The 12,920-nt window shown below is 41.0% G+C and overlaps 1 protein-coding gene across 5 annotated transcripts in view; it reads right to left on the bottom strand.

Annotated features, from left to right (window-relative positions):
- Window positions 1–5,151: 5,151 nt before the first annotated feature.
- Window positions 5,152–12,920, bottom strand: part of ARHGEF10 (Rho guanine nucleotide exchange factor 10) — a 119,594-nt gene continuing 111,825 nt past the window's right edge. For all 5 annotated transcript variants that reach the window (XM_048497661.1, XM_048497679.1, XM_048497669.1 and 2 more), the window contains 2 exons: window positions 10,160–10,282; window positions 5,152–8,858 (listed from right to left, as the gene is read on the bottom strand). In XM_048497661.1, coding sequence (XP_048353618.1) covers window positions 8,344–8,858; window positions 10,160–10,282 — 638 coding nt within the window. In that variant the 3' untranslated portion in view covers window positions 5,152–8,343. The remainder of the gene's footprint in view (window positions 8,859–10,159; window positions 10,283–12,920) is intronic.

Below are 12,920 nucleotides of genomic sequence, written 5' to 3' on the forward strand. Positions count from 1 at the left end.
AGCTCAAAAAATCTGAGGTGTCCAGTTGAGAGAATACTGCAAGGACAGAGGTTTGGTAATGTGTCCTGGATCTTACAGGGAATACCCGTACAGTGAAGTGAGCTCCAAAAAATATGGAGAATCAGCACAGGGGCCAGAGCGAGTGTCAGATTAGGGTCAGGGAGGCGCAGGTTCAAATCTTCTCTCTGCCATGGAAGTTCACTGGTTGATCTTGGGCCAACTGCTCTCCCTTAGCCTAATTTGCCTCACAGAGTTCTCATTGTGATTATAGAATAGGGTGGGGTAGAAGGATGTAAGCTGTTTTGGATCCCCACTGGGAAGAAATTTGGGGTATAGTTTAATAAATAAATACATAAATAATAGAGTACTAATATTACATGCTCCCTATTGATTCCAGACAAAAAGTGACCTGGAGCAGTTGAAGCATATGGTTTTTACACAGAAGAAAATTCCAAAAATAATTCCGAGTGGCTTCACCCTTGCAGTTTTCCCTGTTTCATGATTCTCCTGTTCATTGCTGGCATTTCCATACTTCCATTGGTCTCCAATTGGAATCCCAAATTTCCAGATAGTTTCCAGATCAAATCATTATGTGGTGCTTCCTTTTTTTATCTATGCTACCTTCTGCCTGAGAACATACAAAAATCACACTGGTCAGCCATATGGCCATTGACACGTATTGACAAATGCAGGGTGACAGTTGACATGCAGTGGCTGGACATGGTCAGTGCAGCATAGGACCAGAACTTTCTGTCGAACACAAGCTGTAAAGTGAAACATTAGCCAGCAGTTCTTGTTTTATGCATGACTTCTGGACTATTTGCTGCACTAAAATCCACCCTCATTATACAAACATTGACTATGTGCAAGTATTTTCCGTTCACTATAAAGTTATCCTACATCCTGGTACTTGACGATGGGAAGTGCCCACTGAATTATAGGGCAGTGATTATCCCACACTCAGATCTCATTGAAAACTCAATTTTTATTGGCACTCCCAGGGCAAAGGTAAAGGCTTTCTAGCCACATAAATTCCTTTCAAACTTTTTGTCAGATTTGAATAAACAAAAGCATAGCTTTGGGTTTACATTTTATTTAGAAATGAACCGGGCTAGTGTAACTTGCTCTACACCAGTTTGCCCTTGAGATTGCTCCGGAAATTGCAGCTGGTCCAGAATGCGGCAGTGAGAATCCTTACCGGGACTCCATTACAAGCACACATTCAACCTGTGCTGTACCAACTGCACTGATTACCAGTTGAAATCTGGACTATCTTCAAAGTTTTGGTATTAACCTTTAAGGCCTAAAGAGGTCTGAGACTGTCTCATATCTTCAGGACCAGTGGTCCCTGTATCACTCCCCAAAGGACACTGCTGTCTTCTGGAAGTAACCTTCTGGTAGCCCCCGACCCCAAGGTGTCTGGATAGCCTTAACCAGGGCCATAGTTTTTTCAGCCCTACCCCCGGCCTGGTGGAATTCTCTCTGTGGTGAGACCAAGGCCCTGTGGGACCTAGCACAGTAAAATGGAGATGTTCCACTGGGTCTTTGGTTGAGGCAGCTGTAGCTTATTTCAAACCTTTCTGGCCTCCCAAACTTTTTACCCATCTGGGCCTTTTCTCCTCCCTTCCATTTTTACAAAGATAAATTTGAATTAGAAGGAAGGTGTTAGGAATGGGGCATTGTTTAATAAGTCTGATGAACACTATTTTAGTGGAATATTTTTAATAGGTCTATGGAATTATTTATTGAATGGCATTTGTGTGGAATAGTTTTAATTGTTAAGCACCCTAAGACCGGCTTAAGACCGGTCTTAAGACCGGTCTTAAGCCCTAAGACCGGCACATTCTTATGTGCTATGAGTATGACAAAACTGCTAGCATTTGTTGCATATCTCAATAAACTTAGGAGCATAACTTTCAAATCCCACTAATTTCAGTAGGAGAGATGTAAGCTTATTCTTCCATGGAAAGCAAAGTAATGTAAAGGCAAATTGAGTCATGCCCTGCATTAATATTGCATCCGAACCAAAAGTACAGTTACAAACAACAACAAAAAACAAAGTAACAAAAAAAATCTGATTTGGATGCCTGAACTTCACCACCAAATTACGATAGAATCCTGATGAAAAATAATGTAAGCCTTGTTTTGAATTTTCTAATTTTCTTTAATGAATTCAATCATGAGTTCTTAAAATTCATTTCATAAACTTACAACGAACCATTTCACTAAAACAGTTCTGATGAGTGATATCTCCATATAATAAAATTAGACACTGCAGAACCTGATGAGAATTACTTTTGACATCTTGCATTTACGTCCTTCCTTCTTCCTGTTTTGTTGCAGTGCTTCAGTCCTCAAATTCATGCAAACTATCAATCACATAGCAGATACAAATGATGATGCCAAACATCTATTTTCCTTTCATTAAATTTTATTGTATGATCACAATTGGAAGATGTTCAGATCTTAGATCAGGTACTGTATCCTTGAAACAGTCAAGCTTGTGTTTACGCTAAATCAGTGCTGTGTACACCAAAGCTTGTTTCAGAACCATTAGGGGAGATTTAGATAACACAGCCTTTTCCCTTCACTGCAGAGTGACTCTGCAAGATTGCCAACACTTTTTGGGCTGGGCGCCTGAACTCCTTCCAACAGGTCACATTAATCAAGCAAAGATTTGCCCGTCACTGTGTTGTCTTACTCTTGTGATTGCCTCTGAAAGGAGCTACAATTTCTGCCTGTGAGGTTCGCATTCCTTATTCCTTCATAAACTTGTAGTTCTGTCGACACCTCTCAGATTTCCAACAGAGCTCTGGAATCAAATGGCAAATGGCATGGGGATCCAATTGCATCTTGCGGGGACAACGATCTGAAGGACAAAGTATACGACGAAATTGCAACAAACCTGTATTTATGGCAAATTCTGGAAACTCTCCAAGCCCCCCCCCCCCCCCAATTAATTCAATTGATCTCAGAAAAGCATGAGTTTGCTTGAATAGCCTCTTGAATTTTCTTGGTGGTTCTATAGAAACACCACCCATTTCAGTAAAGATGCATTTGGACATTGTTAGGAATTTTTCCTTGGGATAACTACCCTTAATGAACTTATGGAATTAATATTTCCCAAGCAGTTAAATCTGACTCCATCATGTAGAATTTACTCTCTTTTTTTCTACACATGTGCATTAAGCAAAACAATAGAGGTAGAATCTTTTTTGTCTGATAGGGAAGCTTGCTACATGATGGGCTTTTCTGCACCCTTAAATAATGATATTCCAGAAGGATCCACATGCTTTTCAGCTCATAAACTCTCCTTTGTATATCCTGCTTCTTAGCTTATACCGTGGCAGCCCATCTCATCCATGTTTCAAGCCTGTCTGGTAATGGATCTATCCCATTTTGCAGCTTTTGGTTCAGCATTCTGACGAGGCTTTTGATAGACTCCCATTAAAGTCCTGCAGCTCTTGAGCATCTGCTGGATTTGTTAGGGGTGCTTTTTGAACTAGGTTGTGTTGTCGAAGGCTTTCATGGCCGGAATCACTTGGGTGCTGTGTTGTTTCCGGGCTGTATGGCCGTGTTCTGGCAGCATTCTCTCCTGACGTTTCGCCTGCATCTGTGGCTGGCATCTTCAGAGGTTGTGTTCTTTGCTAACAATCCAGTTCATGTTTTCCAATTTAAGCTTTAATTAAAAAAAAAAAACACTTCATTTATATCTTGTCTTTTTCTCCAAAGGAGATCCAAAACAATTTACTGTTCTCCTTTTCTCTGCTTATCTTCATAATAGCCATGTGAAATAGGATTAGGCGGAGACTGTGTGTGGCCCAAAGGCACCCAGCAAGCTCCCATTGACAAATGGGGCAATGGCATATCTAGGGGAAAGAAGAGGGGGCAAATGACCCAGTCATGGGGGGGGGGGGCATTTTTGCTACTGCCTTTCTCTCACCCTGGCACAGGCCAGTCCAGCGCTCCTACACTGGCCTTGTCTTTTCCTTCAGATGTGTTGCCAGTCTTGGCATTGTTCACTTGGAGAAAAGTAAGGTGAATTTTAAAGGAAGTGCCTTTAAAATTCACCTTACTTTTCTCCATCTGAGCAGTGCTGGGGCCAGCAACACACTGTGGACAGACACAAGGCCAGAGTAGGAGCGCACCCTCCCTGGCCTTGTTCCTGCCCTTAGTGGGTTGCCGGCCTTGGTTGATTGACTTAGAGGAAGATTTGTAGGGGGTTTTTGTTTTGTGGGGTGGCATAGTGGGGAAGTTCGGTGGGGGTTGGGGCAGGGGATGTTTGGGGGTGGGGGGAGTTTGGCTGGAGATGGAGAGTGCAGCACCCAGGGCTAGCCCCAGGCACCATTTTTAAAGGTATGCCACTAAAGTGGGAATTTGACCCTGGTCTCCCTAAAGGGATACTTAACCGCCTAATCCAATTCCTGGAGGCAGCCTGGGATGGTGGTGTTGCTGCACCACCGCTCTCACCTCCAGAAGGCTCCCAGGCGGTGCAGGGAGCGGCAAAAAACTCCAGCTTCCTGAAAGCCCTCCATAGAGCTAAATGGAGTTATGCCACAAAAGGTGGCTAAGTCCATCGACCATCCTGGCAGTATTCCCAGGACCAGAGCCTGGTAGAAGCTGCCAAGAAACCCTCTGGATTGCTCATAGTTGCATCGGCTTCCACATTAGGCCAATGCAGCTGTGGAAATGGCAGCTGCAAGTGGGTTGGGCATAGCAGAGCTCTTCTGCACCCGCATGTCTCCCTATTTGTCCTTCCAGTCAGCATCAATGTTTCACAGGTCGGGAGAGCAAACTTGTAAAAATGAGCCTGCACCACCTCCTGTGGCCATTCCACCCCCACCCACCCCCCAAATCTGGATTGGGCTGCCCGCATTCTGCTACACTTTATTACATGCCCACATCACACATAGAACAAGGGCATTTCTGTATTTTCCAAACTATGATAATACATATGGTTGCCAATAAACTTTTAAATAATCAATAAATTAAAAATAAAACTCCAGGGACTGCATAATGTATTTGCTTTTGAAAGTCTGAGACATTTCTAGCCAACCCCGATAGACTCTAAGACATTTCTAGCCAGCAGAGACCAAAGTGTGTGTGTGTGTGCTCAGTAAATCTCAAACTGTAAAATGAGAACAACACAAGTACAGCTTTAAAGACATGTTTATTCACAGGGTGCTTACAAAACATTTTTTCAGAGTTTATTTTGGATATAAATGCAAACTTTTATGGCTCAGGTTATAACATTCATACTATTAAGGTTAGAAAATATTTAACGAACTGTAGTGGTTATACATTAGTTCCCCTTCCTCCTGTTTTGTAAAGACTTCTGCTTTCTCCAAGTCGAATCAGAACCAAAATCTGGTCCACCTAGCAACACATTCAGCTATATTTGTTGACTCTAGAAATACCTCAGCATTGGCTTGTATCCAACACTGAAACCATGCGGTATCGTTTTGCAACGTATTACAAAGCAAATATTATCGTTTACTTGGTTACCAGTTAGTATTTCAGTTAATGTACAAGTCTGTAAAATACTTTAAAGCTATTCTTTTCCATAATATCTAGCAGCATATACTTTGTATATAGGTCTATACTTTATTAGCGGTACTCAACAGCAGAATCCAAAGAACTGGTCAAGGGCCAAGTGAGCCCAGTGATATTTTTCACTTGGATGGCTGTCCCCAAAGCTCTATCCCAGATAGTTTTTGAAACCTCCATCAAAGTCAATAGTTCGTAGGATCTTGGCAAATGGCAATAAAAGTCAGTGAGTAAGACTTGTAGCTTAACCAGCTACACTATTTTTTTTGGTGGTGGTAACCTTGACTCACATGCTAGAAGTTGTTATTAATAGGAGTTATTAATAATCACTCCCATATGATATTAATAGGTGTTATTAATAATCACTCCCATATGATATTCCAAAGAAATGGGAGCACACAAGGAGCAAACAGTTAAGTGCCTACATTCCATTGAAATTAGTTGATTTCAGGAATTATTGAGCTTTGCTGGATTGCGCCTAAGGCAAGTGCTTGATTCAGATCAGAACTTGTATGTTTCAAAAGCATGTGCGGCAGCATTCCAAACAGCACTGAAGTCAACATAATTTATTTAAACATATGTAAAGAATGGGCAGATGTTGTATATAATTTGGAATTGATCTAAAAAACCAGGGCTGAAACTACTATGGTCACTTCTAGCTTTCATATAAATCCGCCAGCTCTCTTTTTGATCTGTGTCCATTGATTCAGTAACACAGGACTCAGGGATCATGTCTGCTCCTGAATGTCGACTCAATAACATTTTGCTTGAACTGCTAACATTTGTATCGTGTCCTGGGTCAGATCAGACTGAACTTAGGATCCCTTAAGTTTACACAGATGAGACTGTGTGTCAGTCACAAATGTCACATTGTCAGCCAGCATTCAGAAGTGTACTGGTTCTCACACCCTTAGCATCTAGGACCAAGAACACTGAACTCACATTCCGACCTTCTTCATTTGGCAGTATATTTGCTGATACTGGAGGCTGAACTAGATGTGACATCACAGGTTCTATGAACTTATCTCCTGTTTTGTTTTAAGAGGAAATAGCAGCTGCTGGTATGTATGTGTCAGATGAGTACCACAATGTGGAAGGAAGAGGCTTTAACTCCTTCAGGATGATCGGAAAGGTATAAAATTGCCTGGAAAAGTTTTATCTTCCCAATGTGAATTCCTCACCACAGTGCTTCCTCACCACAATGCCACATCAAGGACAAATCGGACACAATCCCACTACTCTTAGCTAGTGAAGAAATTTTGTTGCAAGTAACCACAAACTCTACTGTCCTATTCCTCCAAGTTCAATCATTTTCAAAATTCCAAGAGTAACCCATTATGTTGTTTATAGAGTATCACAAGCCAACCCCCACTTCTCGCTATGCAACTTGAGTTCCAGCAAGATCCATGTTCCAAGAAAGCTCTCAACTCAAGAAATGGCTGCCAACACCACCTTGCAGTTGATTAGAGAAGACAAAATGGCTCCTAGCTTAAACTGGAACATGCTGGGCATGTACCTGTTGACTGAGTTAGCTAAATCATAGCTGTGTTGGACTTTGCAGACTAGCCGTTTTTTGGATTCCATTTGCTCAAGCTGAAAGAAAGTGGAGGATAGAGTATGTGCAACTGGTGCATCTTGCTCCAGTTAAACAAATTCTCTTTCTTTGCAATATGGCACTATGGCAGGCTTCTTTCCCTCACATATTATGCAGTGGATTTTACCTACAGTCATGGTTAAAGTGAACATCAGTTGACCTTAGACCTTGCATTAATGTGCACTTTTGGCAAGCATTGAATAAATTTGTATAGCACTGAACTCAATTTTACCATATGAGGTCATCATGGTCTCTTCATGTTACCGTTCTTTTGAGACGATTCTTTCCAAAGCTTCATGTTACATTTATTTTTTTTTCTGCGATCCTTCCCCTGCCCGCAATTTCAAACATATACAATTTACATATCAATGGCAAACACTCCATTGCCAGCAACAGAATGTTTAATTAAAGCCCTGAAAGAAAATCTGTTACATATACCTACTGCTTAACTAAAATCTGCATTCAGCATAGGAACATCAATTGGTAAGAAAGCTCTAAAAAGAAATGTGTAAAACGTACATTACATGTCAAATTTTTTTACATTTATTTTCTGCACAGATTTAAATACTGGACCTTAAAATTAGTGTTTGTTTCAAAGGGGTATAAATCTGTGAAACAAATATTTTACTAAGTTGCATCTTTTGTGTGCATGCCTTGAGGATAATACATTACAAATTATCTCTGCATTCTGAAAATTGAGACTATACTGGAGTAGTTATTGCTCAAAAGTCTTGGGTAAAACATGCAGCACATGCATGATATTGCTTGGCAAAAATAAGTTTCTTAAGAAAGCAAAGTCCATCAATGGAATTCTGTTTGTTTCTTGACTCTTATTTAGGGCTGTAGGCCATACAACTGAAATATAAATAATGGCAACATTGTGTAAAAAAAAAAAAGCTTAAAATGAACTGAAGTAGTAGCAAAGTTATATTTCTGTTACATACAGTTAGGCAATTTCAGCAAAGTTCTCAAAGGGAGGTCATAGGATATCTTTAGAGGTCTTCTTATCTGAACAATCAGTCCTATTGACATCTACATAACTAGTCATACGGGTAGACCTTTACAAAAGTGGGCCTTCGCTTAGAACTTTTCCGAAATTACATCATCACCACCATTTTCTTTCAAAGAGACATCATGACGATGACTTTAGACTTCTGGAGCTAAAGCAGATGTCATTTGCTGAGTTGCACTGTATCATGACTTTAGATATTTAATAGCGGAATCTGCCAGATCATCACAGATGAAACCAATTCGTCTGGTCGCTGTGGCTTACACTTCCTGTTCAGTCTTCTATGCCCTTGGCCTCCAGAGATGACTAATACAGAAACTGCTTTCCCTCCTTTGGATCTATGTTTTTTACTCTGATTAAGAGCGACATCTTTCAAAAGGTCATACACAGCGCTCTCCTCAGGCCTTTGTTCGGTGGTAGAGGATCCATGAGATAACGTTAGAGACCCTGAAGATGAGGAGATGTCACTTTTTTGAGCAATAGAGCTTACCGAATCTCCTAGCCAAACAGCATTGTCATCTGCGTTGCTTAAGGAGGAACCAGGCTGCTCGTTGTGAACAACGTTCTTTTGGTCATCATCTTTTGATGCCGAGTGAGACTGACCCAGGCCATGCCTTGATTTACTTTTGCTTCGCTTGTTTGTCACAGAGGCCATTGCGAGAAACTTGACTGAACCATTATGTGCATGGTAAGAGACCATTCCCCTTCCTGCAGCCAACATAAAAAATAATAATAATTAAGAAGCATTTTCATTACCCTGGTCATTATTTTGCTGCCATTAAGTTCTCACAACAACTGAATAGAACTAGACCATGTTACAGTGCCTTTACATCAAGGCCAAACATGGGACAACAACCATATCCTCGATGGGGTAACGACCATCATCCTTGACTTTGAAGCAGAACTGCTGGATTCCTATTGTCCCTATAATATCCTCTCCTCATCCATAACATATAGTCTCTAAATAGTCTCATGTTATCATGCTGAATTTCCCTGTCTCTGCCATCTGCCACCAATACTGTGGTGTAAGGAAAGGAAACACATCTGCACACACACAATAGGAGGATTGGCCAGTCACAGTGTTTGGTGGCTCCTGTGTAAACTTTTCCTTTACACAACAGAGAGTCGGATTCTTCCACAACTTCCTGCCCACTGTCTTAGGAGTGAAGCATATAAACAGAATTAAAATGCATTGGAAGAGTTGGATAAGGCACCTACCATATACCAATGACTTTCTGACTAGTACAAATCAGAAAAAAATAAGACACTCGGAGCTAAAATTGACATACAGTTCATGCTTTAATCTGTTTTTACAACAGCATGAGTAAAGAGGTCAGCTGACTTGTTTTTGCTATCTTAACATTATACGCTTTCTCTACAATCCACACAGCCAAAGACCTTGTTTCCAATCAATCCTACCCCACTGTTTATCTCTTTACATAATGGTGCTGGTCTCACTGAAGTAAAGTTCTTTCTTAGATGCCAGGCAACAGCTTTAAAAATTAAAGTTCCTGCAGCATAATGGCATATATCCTATTGCATATTAAATTACTATCACAGACTCTCTTCTTACCTTTTGACTGAAGGAGTTGTCCTGCAAAGCAGTTGAATAGCTGTTAAAAACAGTTTAACAGCAAAACTGTGCAAGAAAAAACTGTGCAATGCAAGATGCAATGCAGCAATTGATCATAAAGAGTCAAATGTTGTGTAAGTTCCCAAGCCATAAATGTGATCAACAAACATGTGGATTACCAATTCCCACCTTCTCCAAGTTGCACATATTGGCATGATTAATAGGCTACCTAGCTAGATCTTTTGTAAAGAGGGACAGCCATGGGATAGCATTAACTCCTTTAACAGCATATGTCATTTTTTTGTATATGAACAACAAAATAACTTTTACAATCCCCTCTCCCTATTTAACTGCATTATGGTGAAGCTTGTAGATTTGAACAAAGAACAGTAATTCAGTTGACCACAAAAAAAAGTAGATCAGACATTCTACTTACCAGTTACTTTTGGAATTCCCTGCAAACGAGGAACTGGTAGTGCTACTATAATCCCTAGATTTGTCCCAACTAATAAGAGGCCATGGCATGCCAGCAAGCTGGTTACAGAAACACGATGCTGTCCTGCAAGATGTAAAGTACATTGTGTTGCTCTATGATCTTTGTCATTACAAGACTAATCTTACTGCAAATAGAGTACATATATAAAACCCTGCTTTACTCAAACTTATTTTTTGCAAAAGCTGAATGCTAGTGAATTCACATCTGGTTGGTTAAGTTTAGTTTAGTTTATTCAATTTATATCCCACCCTCCCCCGAAGGGCTCAGGGCGGCGCACAACAACAGTATAAGTAACAATATCAATATCAGCAATATCAATAATAGCAAACATCAATAAGCATCACAATATACAAGAAACATTCATAGACATGGGCAATAAAGTCAACAAAATAACAATATCGTACATTACAAAATATTCAATCACACAAAATTTATCAATAACATGACCCATTAGCATATAATGTAACAGTATCAGCAAAACAACAACAATCATGACATATACATAGCTAAATACCAATGGATATCAATAACTGGTACACAATAACATGCCCATATCATTAATTAACAGAACATCCATAATCGTAATCCTAATGATATTCTTCACAATTGCATAAAAAGTTGCAATGGAACGCTCATGTTTTAGAGATATTTTGAAAGGACAACTAACCTTAGTTTTAGAGTAATGTAAATCAGTCATGCACTGACAGGTGAGCTCACAATATGCCTGTGGCTTCAAAAGGACTTCTCTAAAGCAACCCTGGCCACATGTTAGATTAGTAAACAAATGACTGCTGTTCTAGCAGTAAGCATTACATTGTTATGGGAGAACTACTGTTTTCCTACAAAGGCACAATGTAATCAGTTCCATTCTACTCTGAAAGGAAAGTGTGTGTTTTCAAAGGATGAGTCCTTATTAAAGATGACCATTAAGGAACAAGGAATGAGGTCTGTTCACATGCTAGAACGCCCAAATGCTTCATCAAAACTGATCAGAGGGGCAGCCCAGAATGAAACTGAAAAGGTTCCTGACACTGAGTTGATCTCAGCTGGATAGAAGAGGAGAGTGGAAGGCATCTGTCAGGGAGAAGTCATTAGACCTCCCAAATAATGCCAGAAGCACCAGTGAAGGTTGTTTGTAGAAGTCAAATTAGCCAACCAAACATTAATTAAAAAGTCTCTTAGGAAACAAGAGAATTACAATGTGGAAGGCTGGTCTAACAAAAGTGTGACAATTCTGGAAGGGCAAAGCTATGGAAATCTGCTTTCCCTAACTTGCAAATATTTACACAACTGTAATAAACTGTAACTGTTTTAATAAGTATAACAACATTAAATTCAATAAAACCATAGTGTCAGGAAGTGGATTTTTCATGTGAGTGCAGCTTCCATGCATGTCAACTAGAACTCTGGAAAAATCAGGATTCTCATTCATGTCAATAGAAGCTGTACGCTCAGGGCAAATCCACACATTGTCCAGTTCACAAGAGACATCAATTGTGCGGATCACGATCCTGGGTCACATGAATGGAAAAGAAGAACAAAAGACCAATTCCTGGCACTGATTTACAGTTCAAAGAGAACATCACGAAAAGCACTTTATTGTTTGGTTTTAAACTTTGGGGCTTGTTATTCTTGACAAACATGATCATCACACTGCTGTGAAGAACTTGGCAGCCCTCCACATATATCTTTGAGTTTGTTTGTTCTTTTAATTGGAAGACCCACCCAGATCTGCTACAAAAATGTGTACTTTGGTCCTAATTTCTGTGAACTTGGCAAAAAAAGAACTATGCATTTTTTGTCATATTTCCAGTCCTGCAACATTCTACCACCTTATGAAGCTTATCGGCCAGCTGTGCTGTGTGCCACAAGCTGATGAGGGTAGAACAGATTTCTAAGCTCCTGGCACTCAAGGAACGTGTGCGTTCTCTTGAAGCCAAGGTGGCAAACCTGGAGAAGCTGAAAGAGGCAGAGAGGGTGACAGACGAGGCTTTCAGGGACCTAACAGTCGGGTCCCACTCCCAAGGTGACATCTCTTCAGATGTCATGGAGAATGAAGGCCTTGGGGATGGAGGGTGCCAGTCTGAGGTGGGGGAAGATGCTCCCTTAGATGGGATCCCTTCCTTAACTGGTGATCAGCTATCCTCTCGCACTGAGGATACCCCTCGGGGAGGTGGGGGGCTCCTTGTAGTGGGTGATTCGATCATTAGAAATGTAGAGAGTTGGGTTTGTGAGAGGCGTGATGACCGCATGGTGACTTGCCTGCCTGGTGCGAAGGTTGCGGATGTCACGCTTCGTCTAGATAGGCTTTTAGACAGTGCTGGGGTGGAGTCAGCAGTTGTGGTCCACATTGGCACCAACGACATTGGGAAATGTAGCCGGGAGGTTCTGGAAGCTAAATTTAGGCTGCTAGGAAACAGGTTGAAGTCCAGGACCTCCAAGGTGGCATTCTCAGAAATGCTACCCGTTCCACGCGCAGGGCGAGCTAGGTAAGCGGAGATACAGGGTCTCAATGCGTGGATGAGAAGGTGGTTTAAGGCAGAGGGTTTCAGATTTGTCAGGAACTGGGGAACCTTTTGGGACAAGGTAGGCCTGTACAAACGGGACGGGCTTCATCTTAACCAAAGAGGAACCAGGCTGCTGGCGCTCAACATTAAAAAGGTGGCAGAACAGCTTTAAACTGATCACTGGGGGAAAGCCG

Source organism: Sphaerodactylus townsendi, linkage group LG01 (assembly GCF_021028975.2).
Source record: "Sphaerodactylus townsendi isolate TG3544 linkage group LG01, MPM_Stown_v2.3, whole genome shotgun sequence".
In the NCBI taxonomy this organism is placed as follows: Eukaryota; Metazoa; Chordata; class Lepidosauria; order Squamata; family Sphaerodactylidae; genus Sphaerodactylus; species Sphaerodactylus townsendi.